At 39.8% G+C, this 24,952-nt stretch overlaps 1 protein-coding gene across 3 annotated transcripts in view; it reads left to right on the top strand.

Annotated features, from left to right (window-relative positions):
- CD2AP (CD2 associated protein) overlaps positions 1-24,952 on the top strand; it is a 131,184-nt gene that overhangs the window by 70,446 nt on the left and 35,786 nt on the right. For all 3 annotated transcript variants that reach the window (XM_024219150.2, XM_026655831.1, XM_024219151.2), the window contains 4 exons: positions 2,866-3,053; positions 8,690-8,798; positions 16,906-17,000; positions 20,158-20,262. In XM_024219150.2, coding sequence (XP_024074918.2) covers positions 2,866-3,053; positions 8,690-8,798; positions 16,906-17,000; positions 20,158-20,262 — 497 coding nt within the window. The remainder of the gene's footprint in view (positions 1-2,865; positions 3,054-8,689; positions 8,799-16,905; positions 17,001-20,157; positions 20,263-24,952) is intronic.

Raw genomic sequence — 24,952 nt, 5'->3', positions numbered from 1 at the left:
AGCACTAAGAGTTTAACCTGAATGGATTTGGCAATAGGCCTAAAGCAATATAAATGTATCAGTAAATTTGCAATACTTCACATGGAGTGTTTAATTTTAGGAGGAGGGGATGCTGAATTCTCTGATCACCATTAGCAGTAATGTATGATACATCCTCATTATGCCGTGTCTTGTGTCCTTGATGAATTTCCCATTTTAATATTACAAGCTTAGCAACTATTAATTCATATCACTTTAGGATTACATCAGATTTCAATCCAGATAGTGGAATCCTTTGTGGTTATGGGTGCATGGCCAGGAGAATGGCAGAAGTAGACTGTAATAGCTGAAAAGCATCATAATGTTGATAGGAACTCCAAGCAAATGTATGGTTTATAAGAAATGCAATGACTTAATCTAGTTTCTGTAAACTGTAATTTAGAGAAGGCTTTACAGTTTGAAGAAGAGAAACTCGCTACCGTGGTGTTGCTCATATAGAACATTGTTTGTCCACAGTGATATGCAAAGTAAACAAATCAACACTAAAAATTGATCTTAAGACCTGTTTTCTTTTGACAGCTACATAGTGATCAAGGAAAAGAGAGCATTGCAAAAAATTCAGTAGACTGTACTTTAGTTGCAAGGGGCTCTGAGCTTTTAGTTTCTGGCAAGGTGGTGCTTAGAGTTGGAAGAGAGAATACTCTAATGTGGGTCATGTTTTGCATCAGTGCTGGAAAAGTTATTAGAAGCATGACAAAAGTGTGAACGGTTTGAGCAGTTCAGGCATTAGTTTAGCAGCTGTTCTGTGAATCAGGACTAAAGATTACGTGGTTTAAAAATAGCTGGTAAACTTACAAATCCAGTGTTTGCCCTTAAAATTATTATTTTCACTTCCAAACATAGTGCCCTGCATAACAGCAATGAAAGCCTATTTTCTGGTGGTAGCTATTAAGGATCTGTTTTTTTCAGAAATGCTGAACATGTAACTGCACTTGGAGTTGCAGGTGCTCAGCACTTTTGAAAATCAGGTTGCCAATAGCTACCATGCATTATATTTTGAGCAGCATTATTTTTTTTTTCTCTGTTTGCCAGAGACAGCAACAATTGAGTAAGCCCCCCATAAGCATGTGATCCTTTAAGACCAACATGCATCTTGTAGCCTAGAGGCTTCTTATCAGTTGGAAGAAGAGCTGGAGGGGAGTGGCTTTCGTAGGAGTTGATACCCTAGAAAGAGCTCGAGTTGAAGGGCTAAAGTTAAATGATATGAAAGGGTATTTTGAGTTTGATAAATAATTGGAGTTTTAAGTTTCAAATGACTTTTATTTTGTCCATGCATACTGCGGGTGGAAAGCCAGTTTGCCTGTAAATACTAGTGTGGGAGTCTTTTAAGCTAAAACATTTTCAAGCAGTTCCTTGGTCAGAGATGGGGCAAACTATGGCCCGGGGGCTGCATCTGGCCCTCGAGCTCCAGCCGGGGAGTGGAGTCAAGGGCTTGCCCCACTCCACGTGGCTCCCAAAAGCAGTGGCCTGTCCTCCCTCTGGCTCCTATGCGTAAGTCAGCCAGGGGGCTCCACATGCTGCCCCCGCCCCAAGCGTTGCCCCCACAGCTCCCATTGGCCAGGAACTGCAGGGGCGGCACCTGCGGACAGGGCGGCGTGCAGAGCCGCCTGGCCATGCCTCCACGTACGAACCGCAGTTGGGACATGAAGCAGCTTCTGAGAGCTGCTTGAGGTAAGCGCCGCCCAGAGCCTGCACCCCTGACACCCTCCTGCGCCTCTGCCCCAGCCCTGATCCCCCTTCGATCCCAGCCCGGACTACCCGCCCACACCCCCAGCCAGAGCCCTCACCCCCTTCCACACCCCAACCCCCAATTTTGTGAGCATTCATGGCCCGCCATATAATTTCCATACCCAGATATGGCCCTCAGGCCAAAAAATTTGCCCACCCCTGTCCTAGGTCCTGAATTCCTGACCATCAGCTGCATGCAACTGTAGTGACATTCATTATTCGCAAACAAACGACTCCGTTCCCTTAAGAAACACCATTTTTCAATCTTTTTTTTTTTTTTTTAGTTTTAAATAGTGCACCATTTAACAGTGATTAAACTTGGGCAACTACATCTGGTTGAAAAGTATTGAAAAGTAACATAAAAATAGAATTTAGATACTTTTTTAACCTGTTCATAATTAACTCTTTAAAAATAACAGTAATAATTAAAGTGAAATTGATTTCAGTTATTTTCATCAGTTGTTCGAGGGCTGGGGAAAGTTTAATTTAGTAGCTTTGATGGAAAACATCCTTTCTTTAATGTTTAATCAGACCACAATTGCCCTTTTGCTCTGGCTGTCCGAACATGGAAGAATTAACTATGAGGTGTTCTGCAGCACTTCCGAGTTGAGTAGCTGCTGCTGCTGAAAGCAATAACGCATGCAAACTTTGTTACACCATTTTGAAATAAAAATACTAGGTCAAAAAGATGCAGGAGCATATTTCATCAGAGCTGGTGAAAAAATGTACAGCTGATGAAGATAACAGGTCTCATTGCCTTCCTGGCTGATGTTTGAGAAATCAGGCCAAAAATCAGTGATCTGATTTCTTGATGGTGGCTAAGGGCTACCAATACACATTTGGTGCAGAAATAGTGGCACTGTAAACTTCCTTGAAATGCTTCTTAGACGTAGAGTCTTTCTAAATATCTAGGTAGCAGGAAATGTGTGAACTTAAGGATGGAACTGCAATTCTAAGGACTATTGGGCAAGACCAGTGTACACAAAGACATTTATACAAAGGAACAATTTTCTGATTTGATTTCCAGACTGCCTGATTAATAGTAATATTGGCATTTATTAACGTATACATTAAAACCATTTTCTCTCAATTTTTCAGAATCTCTTGTCACTGGCTCTCCCTCACCTGTGGCCTCTCCAGGGAATGGAAATGAACCTGGAGCTGGACCAATAGCACAGCCAAAGAAAATCCGAGGAGTTGGGTTTGGAGATATCTTTAAAGAAGGTTCAGTGAAACTTAAAACGAGATTACCCAGTAATGATTCAGAGGAGAAAAAGCAAGATAAGGTTTGTGGTAGCCCATATTTGAGCATGCTGTCTTGGCTTGAGAATCCAAATTAAAACCATATTGTTAATATCTTTAATTTAAAAAAATGAAAACCCTGGTAATTAGAGCACCTTCTGTCCTAGGATCTTACAGCTATAAATGCATTAGATCTCTCAACACTTCCATGAAGTCGTTTAACATCCCCATTTCACAAAGCGGGAAATTGAGATACAGAAAAGCAGAGTATCAGTGTATTGCAGAAATAAAAAAGGGAATTCACACCTGTCCTGTGCTTTTTAAAAACTAATACATCTCTACCCCGATATAATGCGACCCGATATAACACGAATTCACATATAACGCGGTAAAGCAGCGCTCCGGGGAGGGCGGGGCTGCGCGCTCCGGCAGATCAAAGCAAGTTTGATATAACGCGGTTTCACCTATAATGCGGTAAGATTTTTTGGCTCCCGAGGACAGCGTTATATCGGGGTAGAGGTGTATGTATTTCAAGTAAGCTTCAAAACACAAAACAAAAGTGATGGATACCATCCATTCAAAATGATCACTCTGTGTTGTCACAAGGCAATAGAAGAGAGGAAAAAGAAAATAGTACCTTCTGAACCAGATGATTATCTTATTAGTATTATATATGTACACCCCCCCCCGCCCCTTACCCCACTAATGGTATGGCTCTGCCCAAAGTAGTCATGAGTGAATGTAAAGGGTTTCAGTGCTTATCTGTACTTCATTTGAACCTGTTTGATCTTGTATTTTCACAAGAACAGGAGTTTTTGTGAGACTTCCTGATTTCAGTAGTAGAAATAATGAAAATATTCTTACTCATGAGATTTTTATACTTCTGCTTCTGATGCAACCAAGAAGTGCATGAATCTTATAATTTATATTTTAAAAAAAAATTGATTCAGAAACAACCAGAGCTCAGGATTGATTCTTCTATCTTATTTGGTTTGATTACTGTAGTAATAGGCAGTAGTGTACTGAAAGGGAAAAACTCTGCAGTTAATGTTGGACTAAACATCTGGTTACAGTGCACAATGGAAAATATTTTTTTTGCTCTCGAACCATTTTTTTGTACTGTTCAAACTTTTTTATATCTCATTACGTTACAGGTATTGCAGCCTTAACATTGTTCATTAAAAACGTTGCCTTATCTGATCAGGCTAGTGAGCCCTCTAGTCCAGTATCCTGTCTTATGCCCTGACTTGGGCGTGTTTATATCCCTGCCAACATTTTAAATTGTTACTCATTTTTTATATCTTCATTGTAGAGGAAGGAGTGTCCAGTGCTTAGTGTGCTAGCATTGAACTCTGCAGACCTGGGTTAAATTCTCGGCTCTGCCACAGGCTTCCTGTGACTTTGGGCAAATCCTTTAGTCTTTCTGTACCACAGTTTCCCACCTGTAAAATGGTGATAATACTTCACATCTTATATGGGTGTGACACAAGACATGGGTGAGGATAAATATGTTAAATATTTTGAGGTACTTAGAGATTGTGGGTAGTAATTTTATTTATAAATATAAATGTCCAGTCCTTTTTATGGATCCTATTGGGTTCTTGGCTTTGATGTTACCTGGTGACTGAGAGTTCCAGAGACTACCTGTGTATTGTGTCATTAAAAAACAAGTTTTTTTTTTTTTTTAAATCAGTTTGCCATTCCTGCTGCCTTTAAATTTTCATCTTACGCCCCCTTTTTTCCTTGTATTAGGAGAGAAGATGCATGGAAGTGCCTGATCTTGTAATTCAGTTCAGTTTGGTAGGGCACTGGCGGGGGGTAAGGGAATATGCATAGTTATTTTGCTGTGGAATTTATTTTGATATGATTTGATTGAGACTTCCACCACTGTTCATCAGTGCTGAGAGGCTGAAGAAAACCTCTCTGCTTAGCATTTGAACAGTGTCCTGGGCAAACAGATTCTGAGAGAGTTTTTAACTCAGATTTGGAAAAGCGCAGTTAAAAGGTTATGTCTGGTTGAATCCCCCAGAGAGTCAACAATAAAATGAGAGTGCTCCATCCTGAACTGTTGTGCACATTAAAGCACAATTTATATAAGAATTCATGCATGGTTCTTAAACTCTTGAAATATCTAAGCACAATGGGGTGAAATAAAGACAAAAGTAGCAACCACAAAATTATAAGTTTAAATAGAAAGATCTGATTTGTAAACAAAAGCTTACTGTTGTAATGATTGTTTTGTCTTTGATATTTACATGGAAGGATTTATAAACCTGTTTAAAACATAGAATCATAGATCTCGTCCACCGTAACCCCTAGATCCTTTTCTGCAGAACTGCTGCCTAGCCATTTGGTCCCTAGTCTGTAGCAATGCATGGGATTCTTCCCTCCTAAGTGCAAGACTCTGCACTTGTCCTTGTTGAACCTCATCAGATTTCTTTTGGCCCAATCCTCTAATTTGTCTAGGTCCCTCTGTATCCTATCCCTACCCTCCAGCATATCTACCACTCCTCCCAGTTTAGTGTCATCTGTAAATTTGCTGAGGGTGCAATCCACGCCATCCTCCAGATCATTAATGAAGATATTGAACAAGACCGACCCTTGGGGCACTCCGCTTGATACTGGCTGCCAACTAGACATGGAGCCATTGATCACTACCCGTTGAGCCCAACGATCTAGCCAGCTTTCTATCCACCTTATAGTCCATTCATCCAGCCCATATTTCTTTAACTTGCTGGCAAGAATACTGTGGGAGACCGTATCAAAAGCTTTGCTAAAGTCAAGGAATAACACGTCCACTTCTTTCCCCTCATCCACAGAGCCAGTTATCTCCTCATAGAAGGCAATTAGGTTAGTCAGGCATGACTTGCCCTTGGTGAATCCATGCTGACTGTCCCTGATCACTTTCCTCTCCTCTAAGTGCTTCAAAATGGTTTCCTTGAGGACCTGCTCCATGATTTTTCCAGGGACTGAGGTGAGGCGGACTGGCCTGTAGTTCCCCGGATCCTCCTCCTCTTTTTTTAAAGATGGGCACTACATTAGCCTTTTTCCAGTCATCCGGGACCTGCCCCGATCGCCACGAGTTTTCAAAGATAACGGCCAATGGTTCTGCAGTCACATCCACCAACTCCTTTAGCACCCTCGGATGCAGTGCATCCGGCCCCATGGACTTGTGTTTGTCCAGCTTTTCTAAATAGTCTTGAACCACTTCTTTCTCCGCAGAGGGCTGGTCACTTCCTCCCCATACTGTGCTGCCCATGCTACATAAGTATTTAAGTAGACTTTTTAAAGCTGGCTAAATGCATTTTTGTCTGATCTCTTTTCTCTTAGTAAGAGATATTGTAAGCCATTACAATGTTAATGTAAATATTATCATAGCTGGAATTTCAGAGATTGATGTAAGTGGAACTGATCACTTTCTTATAGTGAGAAATTCGTTCTTTAGAAGTGTCTGGGATTCACCTATTTTCTTTCTGACCGATGTGATGGAGAACAGTTCTGCTATCCAAGATATGTTTGTATGATGTAGATTCTAATGGATGAGCAGACTTTATACTGTGTGGGTTTACTGTATAGCAGTACCCAAATATATGATGGAAGCAAGAATGTCTTTTTGTTCACTTAATAGGCTTATCCTGTAAACTGTTATAGACTCTCTCTCAATCAGTAAGACAAAGCAAGGAAGTGAAGTGAGAAAATAGTCTGAAAAATTTAAAGGCTGTGAAATAAACTGTTTGAAGCTGCAATTATATTTAATGTACCCGTTAAAAAAATAATAATAAAGTGCTAGCCAGAATTTGACACTTTTATAAGAGATGCATTTATGGAGATTTTCTCTGCTCCAAAGAACTTTTGCAATCTACGACACAGAAAAGACGAGTACTGGCTGACTCAGAGCAGGGAGTTAATTTTAATGAAGACTTCAGTAAAATGTGATTTAAAAAAAATTGTGCTAATGCGACTCATTATCTCTAATGGTATTGGTGGAGTGGTGGGAAAGTATTCAGTAGTGGCTGCTAGTTGTGGACTAGTTGTGGACAAAATGCATTTTTAGGAGATGTTAGAATGAGATGAGGGCTTTGCACACTGGGATTGGAAGGTAGAGTCCAAACTTACACCACTGTGATATGTTTCAGATCCACTAAGTACCTTTGGACAGTGCACTGTGTTGCAAGATAAAGGACGAGCTTTAGTTAACTCCAGTACTTTGGCCAAATTCCAACTTGGGGGTATTTATATTCTGGTTCCTTCCACGTGCATTTTTAATTGGATATAATTTCCTGCACTTCCCCTCTAAAACTATTTGTGTGCTGCTAAACTAGTTTCATCTTGGAGGTGGTTTATTTCAGTGCTAGGTGGAGTGATTCCTTTATATAGCACTGTTACGTTTTTGTGAAGGATGCTTATGTGGTTCTATGATCTGTTTGGCTTGTATGTATTAATCTGGATCCTGTTTAAGCTCTACAAAATTTGGTTTTTAATAAATGAAAGGGGAAGACCAGTGACCCTTGCTCACATGAGTGGTGCTTACTGATGTGAGACGTTTCAGTAGGATTACTCAGGTGAGTATTGGTTATAGGATCAGGACCTAAATGTCTGATATGATTGTGAAGAAGAGTTGGTCAGAAAAGTTTTCCCATTCTGCAAAAAATTTTGAGATTTAATTTTTTCCTGTTCCTCATTGAATTGAAACTGAGACCTTTTGTTATGTTTTTTTGGGGGGGGAGGGAGCGGGGGGAGGGGGAAGAAGCCATCCCAGTATACCCAAGAGCCTGGAAGTTAGGGCACTTGCCTGGGATGTGGGATACTCAGGTTCAAGTCCCTGCTCTGCCTGGATTTTCCCACAGATGAGTGCCCACTAGGGTGAGGATCTCTCTATGTGGTTTTAAAATTCCATCCTGGACCTAAGAAACCTTTCCTGAACAGTTTTGCCAAAACTGATACATTTCTGTGAAAAGTTTCAGCTTCAGTGAATCAGCGTTTTCTGACAAAATGTTTCATCAAAATTCCTGGTTGGTTCTATTGTGAAGAAAATGTCTGAAAGTGATTTAAGCAGTCTGAATTTGTCTGCAGGCTCAGTAAGCCTGAAACAATGTCTTGGATAGGAGAAATCTGGTACATTATCATAACGGGATGTTAACTCACAAGATCGATGGCAAATTAAATGTCTGCAGAGTTCATTTTAACAGAAACATCCAGCTAATGTTTTTATCCGCTTTGGTTGGATGCTGTGGCAGATATTAGGAGTGAGCAGAAGTCAGGACGAGCAGCTCTGTCACTTAAACTGATGCGATAAACAGTGGAGTCCTGTAGTCTGCTCTTTCTCCAACCGCTAAGCACCTAAACCCTCCTCTGGACTGAATCCCACCCACAATGGTGTTGGTGGAAAAAGATGCATTGCTGCTTGGCTATCTCACTCCTATTGAATCAGTGGCCTTAATATTGTAATTATAGAACCTAACTAAATTAAATACGTAATATGACAGTCTCAAAGAATGAATGACACCCTTGTTATATGGAATTAATTACCTAATTGTAAAAGAGAGCTGTCACCATTTCACATGGTCAAATCATGAGAAGGTGTCTGATAGCCAAATCAAAACAAAATGCTTATCATTTTGCACTCTCCCTTTCTAATAAGTTATTGTGCGTATCTTTTTTTTCTCTTGCATTTGTTTAGCCACTACCTAACCTTCCACCGGGACCAAAACTAACCCAGTTTCCTAGTGTAACAAAAGCAGAACCTGCAGTAGATGTAACAAAAGTAGAAACTGAAAGCAAACCAAAAGGTAAGGTTAATGTATATTTGCCTCGGTTTTATTTTCTAGTCATAGAGTCATGGAAGTGTAGGACTGAAAGGGGCCTCGATAGGTCATCTAGCCCAGTCCCCTGCACTGAGGCAGGACACTAAGTATCCTAGTATTATCTATTATCTATGGAGATGTATGTAGTTATGGAAGTATACAATAAAATAACTTGTTCTGATTAAGACCTTACATTTTTATTTAGTAAAAATATACTTAGCATTTTCAAAATGCTTTTTCAGCTTCAAAGTGTCTTACAAATACTGAGTAGGGTGGGTTACCCACACTTTACAGATGGATGGAAACTGAAGTCAGAAGTTGTGTGACTTCCCACATTTCTACCTGTATTAAAATTCAAAGTATTCAGATCATATAATTACAGATGGAATCCAATTAACATAGGAGCTGTCCCTAAAAATGTAAGGCCTCGTCTACACACACACAGTTGCCCTGATTTAACTAAAGATGCAAAATCCTGTGTAGACACTCTTTTATATTGGTGTAACCGTGGCTTCTGTAGATTTAGCTTGCATCCATAAAAACCAGCAGAGCTATGTTGGTATAGGGGGTGTTGTTTGTTCTCCCCGCCCCCCCGCAACATAGATGGTTTTAATGGTACTTACTAATGGTAAAAGCCCGAGTGCAAGCCACATACTTGCATGATGAGGGACTCTATCCTGGTAAACAGTGACTCTGAAAAAGATTTAGGGATTGTGGTGGATGATCAACCGAACATGAACTCCTAGTGCAATATTGGGACAAAAAAGAGCTAATGCTGCTCTGGGATGCGTAAGTGGAATCTTGAGGAGTAGAAGAGAATTTATTTTATCTTTATATTTGGTACTTGTGTGACCGTTGCTGGAATCCTGTGTCCAGTTCCGGTGTCCACAATTCAAATAGGACGTTGATAAATTGGAGAGGGTTGAGAGAAGAGCCATGAGAATGATTAAAGGATTAGAAAGCTACCTTATAGTGATGGATTCATGGAGCTCAATATATTTATCTTAACAAAGAGAAGATTAAGGGGTGATTTGATTATGGTCTGTAAATACATACATGAGGAACAAATATTTGATGATGGGCTCTTCAATGTAACGGAGAAAGGTCTAACACCTCCAATGGCTAGCAGTTGAAGCTAGACAAATTCAGATTGGAAATAAGGGGGAATTTTTAGCAGTGACAGTAATTAACCGTTGGAACAACTTATCAAGGGTCATGGTGGCTTTTCCATCACTGACAACTTTTAAGTCAAGATGGGATATTTTTCTAAAAGATCTGCTCTAAGAAATGTTTTGGGGAAGTTCTCTGTCCTGTGTTATGCAGGAGGTCATACTGGACAATCGCAATGGTTTTTTCTGGCCTTGGAATCTAAGAATCTGTGAAAAGTTAACTAACTTTCTAATAGAGTGTTAAGGGGGAGAGACACCAGCTCACTGCCTTGTAGACTCAACAGGCCAGCAGTATAGCAGTTTACATTGTGAAGTCTATTTTCACAATCAAAATGGCTAGAAATTTTGTTTTGTTTTTAATGTTTAAATTTTGGATAATGCATCGAAAGATAGAATTAATCCAACAACATGGAGGATCCACATCTGAGAAAAATTAAATGAAAATCAACAATCTTTTCTGTAGTCTGAAAAAGACCTCTGGCTAAAAGCATGCACATTTCAATCAGCAGTTATGTTGATATATATGATTTATTTGTATTAAGTACTTAAATGATGGTCTCTCTATGGTGTGGGGACTAACATATTACAGATGCTCAGTTACCCAGGTGATAAATGCAGTATGAAAACCAGATGGATAACTTTTACATGACAAAATAAGACTATCTGATATCCTGTTTGTTTTGAAAACTATATCTCAATTTATATAGGTTTATTCTTACAAAAATATATTAATAATATCCTTACTTTTTGAGGAGATGGGCATGGAAGTAAACCACCAATGTTTAGTTAATTAGTTAATAAAATAAGTACACATCTCCTCAAGACGTTTAGATGATCAGGACTTCATTTTAGTGTCTCTCGTCTGCTTCTGGAAGTTTGTTTTGGTCTTTAGTACAAGTAAATAAACATCTTTTTGCTGAAGAAACCACAACTTGAGTTTGTTTTCAGTAAATCAAATTTAAGACCTTTCAACAGACAACAGCTATGACCACTGCTGCTGCACTGTAGTACTGAATCTGTGGATCATCTTCCATCTAAGGGCTGGTCTACACTGGGAGGGGGAGGCAGGGAGATCGATCTAAGATTCGCAACTTCAGCTACGAGAATAGCGTAGCTGAAGTCGACGTATCTTAGATCGACTTACCTCGCATCCTCACGGTGCGGGATCGACGGCCGCTGCTCCCCCGTCGACTCCGCTTTCGCCTCTCGCTCTTGTGGAGTTCCGGAGTAGACGGGGAGCACGTTCGGGGATCAACTTATTGCGTCTAGACGAGATGCGATAAATCGATCCCCAATAGATCAATTACTACCCGCCGAACCGGCCGGTAGTGAAGACGTACCCTTAAACTGCAGTTTAATTTGAAATAACCTTTATTTATTGCCAGTTTTCTCTTGGCACAAGACTAGTTAAAACGCCAATATCCTTGAGTAAATTATTTCTGCATTAAATATACTGTTAATAACTTGTTAAATAGGTTAAGTGTTGGAGAAGTGGTTGATAATTTTTCTGTAAGTCACCTTCTTGGATTTTTGCGCTCTGGTAATTCTATAGTAAAATGACAAGATGAAGATGGTGTATCAGCCCTGACTTGCTCTCCCCCCCACCCCTCCAGTAAATGGTTACTTGTTTGCTGTATTGGACCCAACTTTTTGGATCCAATGTGCTTTCAAGCTGCTGAGTCCAGTCACGAAAACTCTGGGATTCTAGGGCACGCTCCGTGGGCACAGAATCTGTCTGGCACCCTTCTTTGGGATGTGGAACTCTGCAGTCCAGATATCATAGGCCCTGAGACCAGTACAGGACATACCAAGTCTCTCCAGTCACCTACGCATTCTTCCCCAGACTCCACTTTCATGGGTACTCTGGTTAATAGTTTAACTCATTAGGGACCACCTGAGAGTTAAAGAAAAGAACACAGACTTTGCAAAGGAACTTCTTAAACACACACATTTTGGACAGCACAGGAGAGTGACAGATCTAGGCAAAGCAAGAAACACCTGAACCCAATTCCCTCCCTCAAACTTCTCACTACTACTGAGAGTCCTTCAGTTTGGTCAGTGTCCTGGGGGAAGGCAAAATCCCTCCTGCCTCCCCCCCCCATCCCCACTCCTCCTGGTGTGTGTGGGGACGGGGAGGGGAAGGGGATTCTCTCTTCTCTTTCTGGCAATGAAATGGCTCCCTCTGCTTAGTGAGACTGTCTCTTTTAAGAGCAGGCTTTGTCTACCTCTCTTCTTCTCTTCCTCCACTGGGGAAGTTCCATGTACCAACCACTCAGGAGCTGTTCTGGGCAGAGTCTCTAAGTCAATGGCTGTGCTGGTAGCAACCTCATTGTTCTACCAGATTAGAACAATACAAGGTTAATACCACTGTTTATTTCCGATATGATCTATTCCGGCTACAGAATGGAAATTCTAATCCAGACTGAAGGTTACAATTATAAGTGCTTTTCATAAAACAAAGAGGAATTTATAAAAAGACATATTCCCAAACTGTCACAAGTGTTTTTACATAGTTCTACAATTTGTAACTAAACTATAAAGCCCTAATCCTGCAAATCTTATGCATGTGTTTAACTTTACTGCGACTGCTACAAGTTAAATGTGTGCGTAAGTGTTTGTAGGATTGGACCCTGTGAGGAATATGCTAGTTTTAAATTCAGACTATAGAATAAAAAATATCCTGCATTGTCTTGGAGACAAGCAATAATTGTTGAAATCATTTATAACTGACTAATCTGACACACAGGACCCCAGCCCTGATTAACATTAGTAGCATTATCACATGTAAGGGCATATTGGTTACCATTCACAAAAACTCCAGTACGTTAAATGCAAGGGAAATTACTCTCTTCTCCATAGGTCAAAAATATTTAAAATGGTAAAAGCATTAATATTTAATATTGCTTGCATTTTTGTCATAAAGCTTTCAATTCCTGGTGTGCTTGAGTGCAGTCTGTTGGAAGTAACATAAAAATTAGGGCTGTCGATTTAATCGCAGTTAACTCACGCAATTAATTTAAAAAAATTAATCGCAATTAAAAAAATTAATCGTGATTAATCGCAGTTTTAATCTCACTATTAAACAATAGAATACCAATTGAAATTTATTAAATATTATGGATGTTTTTCTACATTTTCAAATATATTGATTTCAGTTACGATACAGAATACAAAGTATACAACACTCACTTTTATACAAGTACTGAAGTGCAATCTCTTTATTGTGAAAGCGCAACTTACAAATGTAGTTTTTTTTTGTTACATAACTACACTCAAAAACAAAACAATGTAAAACTTCTGAGCCTACAAGTCCACCCATTCCTACTTCAGGTTCAGCCAATCGCTAAGACAAACACGTTTGTTTACATTTACAGGAGATAATGCTGCCCTCTTCTTATTTCCAGTGTCACCAGAAAGTGAGACCAGGTAATTTGGATGTCACTTTTTTAGCCGGCATTGCAAGGTATTTACATGCCAGATATCCTAAACATTCGTATGCCCCTTCATGCTTTAGCCACCATTCCAGAGGACATGCTTCCACGCTGATGGCGCTCATTAAAAAATAATGGGTTAATTAAATTTATGACTGAACTTGGGGGAGAATTGTATGTCCCCTACTCTGTTTTACCCGCATTCTGCCATATATTTCATGTTATAGCAGTCTCGGATGATGACCCAGCCAACGTTCATTTTAAGATCACTTTCACTGCAGATTTCATAGAATCATAGAATATCCGGGTTGGAAGGGACGTCAGGTGGTCATCTAGTCCAACCCCCTGCTCAAAGCAGGACCTAATCCCCAACTAAATCATCCCAGCCAGGGCTTTGTCAAGCCTGACCTTAAAAACCTCTAAGGAAAGAGATTCTACCACCTCCCTAGGTAACCCATTACAGTGCTTCACCACCTTCCTAGTGAAAAAGTTTTTCCTAATATCCAACCTAAACCTCCCCCACTGCAACTTGAGACCATTACTCCTTGTTCTGTCATCTGCTAACTGAGAACAGTCTAGATCCATCCTCTTTGGAACCCCCTTTCAGGTAGTTGAAAGCAGCTATCAAATCCCCCCTCATTGGTCTCTTCTGCATACTAAATAATCCCAGTTCCCTCAGCCTCTCCTCATAAGTCGTGCTCTAGCTCCCTAATCATTTTTGTTACCCTCTCCTGGACTCTTTCCAATTTTTCCACATCTTTCTTGTACTGTGGGGCCCAAAACTTGACACAGTACTCCAGATGAGGCCTCACCAATGCCGAATAGAGGGGAATGATCACGTCCCTCGATCTGATGGCTGTGCTCCTACTTATACAGGCCAAAATGCCGTTAGCCTTCCTGGCAACAAAGGCACACAGTTGACTCATATCCAGCTTCAGATATTGAACAAGACCGACCCTTGGGGCACTCCGTTTGATACCGACTGCCAACTAGACATGGAACCATTGATCACTACCCATTGAGCCCGACGATCTAGCCAGCTTTCTATCCACCTTATAGTCCATTCATCCAGCCCATACTTCTTTAACTTGCTGGCAAGAATACTGTGGGAGACCGTGTCAAAAGCTTTGCTAAAGTCAAGGAATAACACGTCCACTTCTTTCCCCTCATCCACAGAACCGGTTATGTCACCATAGAAGGCAATTAAGTTAGTCAGGCATGACTTGCCCTTGGTGAATCCATACTGACTGTTCCTTATCACTTTCCTCTCCTCTAAGTGCTTCAAAATGGTTTCCTTGAGGACCTGCTCCATGATTTTTCGAGGGACTGAGGTGAGGCTGACTGGCCTGTAGTTCCCCGGATCCTCCTTTTTCCCTTTTTTAAAGATGGGCACTACATTAGCCTTTTTCCAGTCATCTGGGACCTCCCTCGATCGCCACGTGTTTTCAGAGATAACGGCCAATGGCTCTGCAGTCACATCCACCAACTCCTTTAGCACCCTCGGATGCAGTGCATCCGGCCCCATGGACTTGTGCTTGTCCAGCTTTTCTAAATAGTCTTGAACCACTTCTTTCTCCACAGAGGGCTGGTCACCTCCTCCCATACTGTGCTGCCCGGTGCAGTAGTCTAGGAGCTGACCTTGTTCGTGAAGACAGAGGCAAAAAAGCATTGAGTACATTAGCTTTTTCCACATCCTCTGTCACTAGGTGGCCTCCCTCATTCAGTAAGGGGCCCACACTTTCCCTGGCCACCTTCTTGTTGCTAACATACCTGTAGAAACTCTTCTTGTTACTCTTAACATCCTTTGCTAGCTGCAACTCCAAGTGTGATTTGGCTTTCCTGATTTCACTCCTGCATTCCTGAGCAATATTTTTATACTCCTCCCTGGTCATTTGTTCAATCTTCCACTTCTTGTAAGTTTCTTTTTTGGGTTTAAGATCAGCAAGGATTTCACTGTTAAGCCAAGCTGGTCACCTGCCATATTTACTATTCTTTCTACACATCGGGTTGGTTTGTTCCTGCAATCTCAATAAGAATTCTTTAAAATATAGCCAGCTCTCCTTCACTCCTTTCCCCTCATGTTATTCTCCCAGGGGATCCTGGCCATCAGTTCCCTGAGGGAGTCAAAGTCTGCTTCTCTGAAGTCCAGGGTCTGTATTCTGCTGATCTCTTTTCTTCCTTGTGTCAGGATCCTGAACTCAACCATCCCATGGTCACTGCCTCCCAGGTTCCCATCCACTTTTGCTTCCCCTACTAATTCTTCTCTGTTTGCGAGCAGCAGGTCGAGAAGAGTTCTGCCCCTAGTTGGTTCCTCCAGCACTTGCACTTACAAAATGCAGAGAAGGTACCAATGTGAGATTTCTAAAGATAGCTACAGCACTCAACCCAAGGTTAAGACTCTGAAGTACCTTCCAAAATCTGAGAGGGACGAGGTGTAGAGCATGCTTTCAGAAGTCTTAAAAGAGCAACACGCTGATGTGGAAACTACAGAACCCGAACCACCAAAAAAGAAAATCAACCGTCTGTTGCTGGCATCTGACTCAGATAATGAAAATGAACATGTGTTGGTCCACATTGCTTTGGATTGTTATCAAGCAGAATGGACACATTCCCTGGAATGGTGATTGAAGCATGAAAGGACATATGACTCTTACAGCATGTAAATAACTTGAGACACCAGCTACAACAGTGCCATGAGAATGCCTGTTCTCACTTTCAGGTGACGTAAACAAAAAGCGGGCAGCATTATCTCCTGCAAATGTAAACAAACTTGTTTGTCTGAGTGATTGGCTGAACAAGAAGTAGTATTGAGTGGACTTGCAGGCTCTAAAATTTTACATTTTGTTTTTGAGTACATTGTTTTACAAAATTCTACATTTTTAAGTTCAACTTTCATGATAAAGAGATTGCACTACAGTACTTGTATTAGGTGAATTGCAAAATACTATTTTTTGGTTTTTTACAGTGCAAATACTTTTATTCAAAAATAATAAGGTGAGCACTGTACACTTTGTATGTTATGTTGTAATTGAAATCAATATATTTGAAAGTGTGGAAAAATCCAAAAATGTAGTATTCTATTATTGTTTAACAACGTGATTATTTGCACAATTAATTGCGATTAATTTTTTTATTTGCTTGACAGCCCTAATGAAAATCTCTGCTAGACGCACATGTCAAAAAACAAAACTAGGGACGTTCAACTCTAGTTGCAAAGCTTCAATTTTGATGTTTAAAGTGACCTGTAGGAATGGGAGAATTGAATAAACAGTATATTGGTGTCTTCTTTTTGGCGTGTTCTACTGGACATTTGTGAAACATACTGAAGATGGTCACTGTATAAGATCAAAAGATGATTGTACTAGTAGTTGTGACTTTTGAGTTTTATCCTTCTAGGAAAGACAATAATTTTGAGCTTTTATTTATGTACCTTGATTCATACAACAAATTAGAACATTGTGCAAATGCAACCATTTTGCTTCTTTGTTTCAGTCAAGGAATATTGCAGGACTTTATTTGCCTTTGATGGTTCAAACGAAGATGAACTTGGTTTTAAAGAAGGCGAGATTATCCAGATAATAAGTAAGGTAAGGGTTTACTAATCACTCAGAGTTTTCGTGGATGTAGTTGAAGTACAGAATAAAATAGCAGGTCTACATTTAAAATGCTGCATTGTCACAGCTGCAGTGTTTCAGTGAAGATGCCACTATGCCAACGGGAGAGCTTTTCTCATTGGTGCAGTTAATTCACCTCCATGAGAGGTAGTAGCTCTCCCGCCAACATAGAACTGTCTACGCCTGGGGTTAGGTTGGTATAACTACATTGCTCAGGGGTGTAGATTTTTTTACATTGGTATAACTACATTGCTCTGGGGTGTAAGTTTATAGTGTAGACCTGGCCTTAGTAGCAGTAGATCTCATAATTCCGGATCTGTTCCAGTTAATCTGTTTTGTTCAGCATTCTGATAAATTATTTTATCTTGGTAATAGATCAGAGTTTGTCCTGGAAGTTAACCATATGCTGTGCTATAATCTCATAAAAGCATGAAAATAAGTCCTTTCCTTATTGATTTTAACCACTTTTCATTTGGCAAGCACTTCCCCCATAGATTTCCAGGTGTGGTGGACTGGGTTGTAGTAGTGAGTTGATTTCTCTTTAAAGAAACAGTTGAATTTTGCATTGAAATGTTGACATGCAATATTTAATGTTATAAATATATTTTAAGCAAGGATTATTGTCAGTATGAAAATCCAAATGTTTTGTAACATTTGGGATCTCAGAATCATAATACTTAACAAAACTGCTTTATGGTGGACAATCTGTCTCACTACTTAAAGGAATAAACTTTTGTCTGAATATTCACTTATTTGTGCTAGATATGAAAGAGAGAGTCAGTGTTGAAAGGCAGCAGTTACATCCCTAATCCGTTTTATAAAGGGCTGGAAATCATCTGTTACTGCTTAATTTTCCTCATCTGTAGTCCATAATCTTCTTTTTATATTCATCACATTTTACTAAGTGGGATATTAGAGGATTGATTTAGGTGGGGAATTGGAAGCATATTAACTACAATCCAGTTTTCATGTTCATGGTAGTATACAGTGAGGAGCATAAATACACACAAGCTAAGCTTCTTTAAAAGGATTTTGAGTTTTTTCAAGAGATTCCAACGTCTTTAGTGAAACAAGAAAATCATTGTAGCTATCATTATTTGCTTGCGTTACAGTAGGACCTGGAAGTTAGGTAGGTTTTCGTAAGCACCAAATGATTAAGACAATTCTTGCCCCAAAGAGCTTACTATCCAAGTAGGCAAGACTAGCAAAAGGAGGCAGAAGGACACAAAGACACAGTGATTTATCCAAGGCCATACAGCAGGTCAGTAGTGGAGTCAGGAATAGAACCCAGTCCAGTGTCCTTAATCCCAGTCCAATCTCTATCCACTGAACCACACGGCTTGCGAAGTCTAGATTTCTTAAAAATACTTATCACAGTCCCAGTTTTTGATCTTATCTAAATTTCTGCACTTAATGTCATAGCCATTAACATAGCTAGGGGCTGGAGTAATTAACTTTTCTATTTTTCAGTCTTCCTGTGTTCACTTGCCAAACAAAGGGAAGCAAAATTATAGATTAGCGAATGTAATGGGGACAAACATAGTTTCTGAGCCAGTGACCATCTCCTAAAGTAGTTTTTGCGTTTTCAAAATAGAAAAACTGCAATTTTGTTTGTGCGGATAAATACTTTGTTGGTTTTTTCCATAAGTGGAATGCTATTGAAAACCTGTAGGATGATGCATATTACTTACAAAGCGCCATACACAGCAGTGGCACTATATTTTGTTTTGTAAAGGCGGAGTTCTTTCATATCCGGTTAGATCTAGGTTTGCATAAGGATACAGTCAAGTCATAACAAGATTTTAAAATTTGTACTAATTTTATCCTCCCATTGTTGCTTGGAACTGATGTGTCCACCCCTCCCACCCACCTCAAATTCCCCTGTATCCAGTGTTAAATATAAACTGGCTCCCTTCGACTCTGACCATGGAATCAGATATATAAGGACCCTTATATCCACTCAGATCCAATTGCAAGATTGGGGCCTTTCTGTACTAAAGCTCGTAATTGCTGGGTTCCTGGCATTAACAAAATTAGTAAACTCCAGAGGATGATGTGAAGTTTACAAAGAGACTTTAATGGGAGAAATGATAAAACATTTTGAGTCTATAAACTGGCAGGGTGTCAATTTGGTTTTAGTTTCTTGTATTGCTGCCTCCTTCATTTAGCTCAGTGTGTTTATGAATTTTTTGTTCTGAGATTCAGCAGCTGTTCTGAGCTGAATGCTGAATTGGATATGCATGCTAGGACCCAATCTTCTGTTGACGGAATGAGCCAGTTGTTACTGTCAAAAGTAGCATATTTCAATAATAGTTTATTCAACCTGTATAAAGTGGTGATAGCTATTAATGTTGGAAGAAAAGCCTTAAATTGAATCACTAAAATAATGTTAGGCAACTTGATTCTGTGCATTAAGGTGTTGCAATACCCTGTAAAAAGGGTTGAACATATTAAGCCCTCGATCCTGCAAAAATATGTGCTGTCACACTGAACTCTGTGAAACAAAAATATCTTTCTCTGGCTCTTTCTACTGTATTCTTAACTTGTCCCCTCCCATACAGATCGTATTACTTTTCTCCCTTGCCTTTCTCAGTCCAGTAGTTCTCATAAAATTAAATCATTCAAACAAGATATATACAAAAAAAGTATACATTTGGAAGAGATCTGTGAATGTCTGAGAAATAATTTGTCTTCCAAGGCAGTGGCTACAGTTATGCAATGCATTAGGAGGTTTCTTTTATATCTACATTTCTTTATTCTACTTCCATTCACAGATCCCTTTCAAATAGATATTCATAACAGTTTTAATCCTTGTTTTAAAACAAATAATAAAAAAACACGTTGGATAGTCAGGACATCTTAGAATTTTTTTTTCCTGATTCTGTCGAACCCTGAGCTACTTGCAGCTCCTTCCCAAATATAATTGAACTATTTAATAATGCTTCCTCTTGAAAAACACTGCATTTTTTTAGTTGAGGAGATATTTTACAACATTGGTAAAAAGAGATGGGTTTTGTACTATATAATGAATACTTGTGCATGCTTTTTTTTCTGGAGCTCTACTTGCTCCATAAAATGAGTAAATATTAAGTAATGTTGTTCAAATAAAAAGTACCATTATTTGTTTTAGGATACTGGAGAACAAGGATGGTGGAAAGGAGAGCTTAACGGTAAAGAAGGAATCTTCCCAGACAACTTTGCTCTTCAAATACAAGAGTCTGATAAGGACTTTCCAGTAAGTTTTTAGTGTTTTTTTCTTTTCTTACAATCAAAAGAAAAGCCACAGATCCTTTGTCAGAAATGCAGATATATAAAAAAAAATACTTAGTGTATTATACCACTTAACAATGTTAATATTATGATGCCAATTTTTTTACTGTATCTTCAATTAAAAATTTCTTTACGGGAGGAGGTCAGTATTTTTGTAAAGCTTCATTGGAAAGTGCACAGACTTGTACAATTCTGGGTCTCAGTGAAATACTTCAACCTAACTTACCTCTTTCAAATTCATGGTGTATATTTTTAACCTTTGTGACTAGGGTCTTTTAGGAAGGGGGGGGGGAAAGGCTTATTCATATGCTGTATTTCATCTCTCACTGTACAAATTTCATATGGACATAGCATTCTGCATTAGACCATGCACTGCTACTTTACAGCATACTTAATTGTTGTGAGGAGTTCCCAGACCTGGTTATCCCAGCACTGGTGACAAAGATTTAGATTATGTGGGTGCATTTCGTATAAGTGTATAAACCTGGAGTTATTCAATGTCAAAATACATCTTTGTGCCTTAGACAAGTAGTTATCATATCCTTCTGGTTTAACAAGAAGGTATTTTGTTGTCTTACTACCATTTAGAAATAGGATATGTGTCTTGTGATGTCAGCTCCACCTTCAGCAGCTAGTTTTGAATGAGCAATCAGGTTTGTTTCCAATCTCCAGCAAGTGGGACAGCTTTTTTGACCGACTGAGAGGGGAATTTTGTAGTTTTTGATTCATTTTCAATTTGTTAGTACTGTCAAAGCAGAAACTGAATTTTGTGTATTTAAAAAAATAGAGCTGGTTAAAAAATGGAATTTTTGTCCTGTGGGAAATTCTGACATTTTGAAATTTGTCCTGAACTAGGACAAAAAAATTGAGAATTGGAAATTTTCATGGAACAGAAATTACAAATTTTTTAAGTTCAAAACTACCTTATTGAAACTTTTTTTTAGATAATTTTGAAACGCAAGTCAAAATGAGAAAGTCAAAAATAAATGAATATCTAATGAAATACTTCATTTCAATTTGTTTCAAAATGTTTCAAGATGAAATTTCATCTTTTCTTGCCTCTATCACTGTTCTGTTTATAATTAATTTCCCCCAACCCATTTAACTATTTTAAAGTTGTCAGGCTTAGCTAGGTGTTTGTGTAGTTATGGTTTAAGGTCTAGACAGTTACATAATAAATGAAGCACCCGCTTTTCTAAGTTAGGTGCATGTGTTTGTACATTAACCATGGTTATGTGAGTGTAAAGATAACAGATTTGCATATGCATATTATACATCTCTGAGCATAAATTAGACTTGTGCAAATATACACAGATCACTGACTTCAAAAATCCCAATTGGAAGTTTGCTTTCTGTTGCTGTAAAAGGTGATTATATTACACCTTTCTTCTGCTGTATACCCTAAGAGATAACAAACCTATCAGTAGCATAGCATTTAAGGCTATTGTGCACTACAAAGGCTTTGCCAATAACAGATAACCTGGCAGAGCCCCCTAATGGAGGAGCAGCTTATCCCAGTGTAGTTTAACCATCTCTGTGAGCGACATTAGCTATATTGGCAAATGACCCATCCTACAAAAAGTAATTTTCCCTCTACTGATACACCTTTCTTGTCAACTGTTGAGAATAGGCCACTTCCTCCTTAATTGAATTGGCTCGTTAGCACTGACTCCCTACTTGGTAAGGCAACTCTCATCTTTTCATGTGCTGTAATATATATTCTGCTTACTGTTTTTTTCACTCCATGCATCTGATGAAGTGGGTTTTAGCCACGAGCATGTTCTCTAATTGATCAGCATCGTAACAACGTTAACCGGGATGACTTTTAAGTGAAGAGTTTCTTTACATCAGTATAGCCAGGAAAATATTACATGTCTTATAGTGACTTCAAAAAATATTAAGGAAGTTGGCTTTGTTAATTCATAGGGCTGTGCATTATCCCAGAAAGTCACCACTCACGTTTCTAGAGAAAAGGCAAACAAAAATTGTCCAAAAAAAAAAAAAACAATCACCCAGGAAAAGACTACACCTTGGTGATTGTGGTTAGCAGCATTTTAAAATAGCATTTCTAATAACATTATCCTCAATGCTAAATTTAACTATAACTCTGTACTTTTGCTACATTTCATTGCTTGGATGATGAATCTGTTGTTGGTCAGGCAGTTTCAGTGCTACTATCTGATGAACACTAAAATGCATGGAATCAAATCTATCCTCCTGCTTTTCTAATAGGCTCTCCACTTTGCAAGTGGTATAAATATTGTAAGTCTTCACTGTTGCACAAAATCTTTAACATAAGCAACTTTCAATATTGACTCATTGCAGTGAAACTACTCTTAATATTTAAGATTATATTTTTAAAATATTGATGTCAATGTGGAAAACTGAAATATTTATATTTATCGAAGTATACTGTATTGTGTGCATATGAAGGTTGCCAGGTTGAGCTATGATGTACAGGAAGAAAGGAATGCTGCATTCAAAGGAGTGAATCATTCTGGGTCTTTAAGCAGGTTATTGTAGAGAAATTGCCCAAATCCTTCAAGCTACTGCATGAAAACCCCATCGTCTTCAATGTGACTTAGTACAGGAATTCACCTGCATGGAGTAGCTTTCAGGTAAAGGCAGTGGATGGCAGCTGTAATCTACTGTTCATTGTGGGCTGACCTAAAAAAACCCAACTGATTCACTTTAATTGCAAGTCGGTGTTGACCTTTGAATCTGATATGTCTGCTGACACCCAACCTCACAGATAAATAATGTTGATTTTTTATTTATTCCAAATAGAACTCTGATAGGATTGAGCATTTCTTTCTGGGCTGAAAACTGAGTCTGGTTTCATTCATTAATTTTACTGCACTGTTTTCTGTGACGAAAGAAAGAAATTTAATATGAATTTTCATGCATGGTTAATTTTAAAAAAAAAAGTCTTCATGCACATCATTTGTTCAATAAACACCTATTTCTGCTAATAGGAGCCGCCGTACTCAGAAGTTTTACTTGGCATACAAGGTTTCACTCTAGGAATTTCCTAAAAGCTTTTATAATATTTTAACAACACACTCTCACAATTAAAATCCAGGGAAAATCCTCATACAAAGTGGAGGGAAATCTGTCTATAGCCGGAGCCCCGGGGCCAACAGCCGGAGCAGTCAACATGGTGTCTATACTGACACTGTGTCGACCTAATTACATCGACCTAAGCACTATGGCCTGGTCTACACTACGAGTTTAGGTCGACTTTAGCCGCGTTAAATCGAATTAAGCCTGGACACGTTCACACGACGAAGCCCTTTCTTTCGACTTAAAGGGCCCTTTAAACCGGTTTCTTAACACCACCTCCGACGAGGGGATTAGCGATAAAATCGGCCTTAGGGGGTCTGAATTGGGTGTGTGTGGACGGAATTCGACGTTATTGGCCTCCGGGAGCTATCCCACAGTGCTTCATTGTGACCGCTCTGGACAGCACTCTCAACTCAGATGCACTGGCCAGGTAGACAGGAAAAGCCCCGCAAACGTTTGAATTTCATTTCCTGTTTGCTCAGCGTGGAGAGCACAGGTCGCTCATCAGCACAGGTAGCTGTGATGGAGTCCCAGGATCGCAAAAGAGCTCCAGCATGGACAGAACGGGAGGTTCGGGATCTGCTCGCCATATGGGGAGATGAATCAGTGCTGGCTGAACTCCGAAGCAGTAAACGAAATGGCAAAATATTAGAAAAGGTCTCCAGGGCCATGAAGGACAGAGGCCATAACAGGGACGCACAGCAGTGCCGCGTGAAAATTAAGGAGCTAAGGCAAGCCTACCACAAAGCCAGAGAGGCAAACGGAAGGTCCGGGGCTGAGCCGCAAACATGCCGCTTCTACGCGGAGCTGCATGCCATTCTAGGGGGTGCAGCCACCACTACCCCAACCGTGTGCTATGAGTCCCTCAATGGAGAAACACACAGGGAAGCGGGTTCTGGGGATGAGGAAGATGAGCATGAAGATAATGTAAATAGCTCACAGCAGCAAGGAAGAGGAGAAACCAGTTTCCCCAACAGCCAGGATATGTTTATCACCCTGGACCTGGAACCAGTAACCCCCGAACTCACCCAAGACCCTGAGGGCACACAGGGGACCTCTGGTGAGTGTACCTTTGTAAATATTACACATGGTTTAAAAGCAAGCGTGTTTAATGATTAATGATTAATTTGCCCTGGCAATCGCGGCCAGTACACCTACTGGAAAAGTCTGTTAACGTGTATGGGGATGGAGCGGAAATCCTCCAGGGACATCTCCAGAAAGCTCTCCTTCATGTACTCCCAAAGCCTTTGCAAAAGGTTTCTGGGGAGGGCTGCCTTATCCCGTCCGCCATGGTAGGACACTTTACCACGCCAGGCCAGTAGCACGTAGTCTGGAATCATTGCATAACAAAGCATGGCAGCGTATGGTCCCGGTGTTTGCTGACATGCAGACAACATCCATTCCTTATCGCTCTTTGTTATCCTCAGGAGAGTGATATCATTCACGGTCACCTGGTTGAAATGGGGCAATTTTATTAAGGGGACATTCAGAGGTGCCCCTTCCTGGTCTGCTGAACAGAAATATTCCCCGCTGTTAGCCACGCGGTGGGGGGAGGGGTGAAGTGATCATCCGAGAATTGGGGGGGGGGGGGG

The sequence above is a fragment of the Terrapene carolina genome, unplaced genomic scaffold (genome assembly GCF_002925995.2).
Source record: "Terrapene carolina triunguis isolate 2854851 unplaced genomic scaffold, T_m_triunguis-2.0 Scaffold42, whole genome shotgun sequence".
Taxonomy (NCBI): domain Eukaryota; kingdom Metazoa; phylum Chordata; order Testudines; family Emydidae; genus Terrapene; species Terrapene triunguis.
Note: the sequence above shows the minus strand (reverse complement) of the source record. Positions and strands in the feature narration are given on the sequence as shown.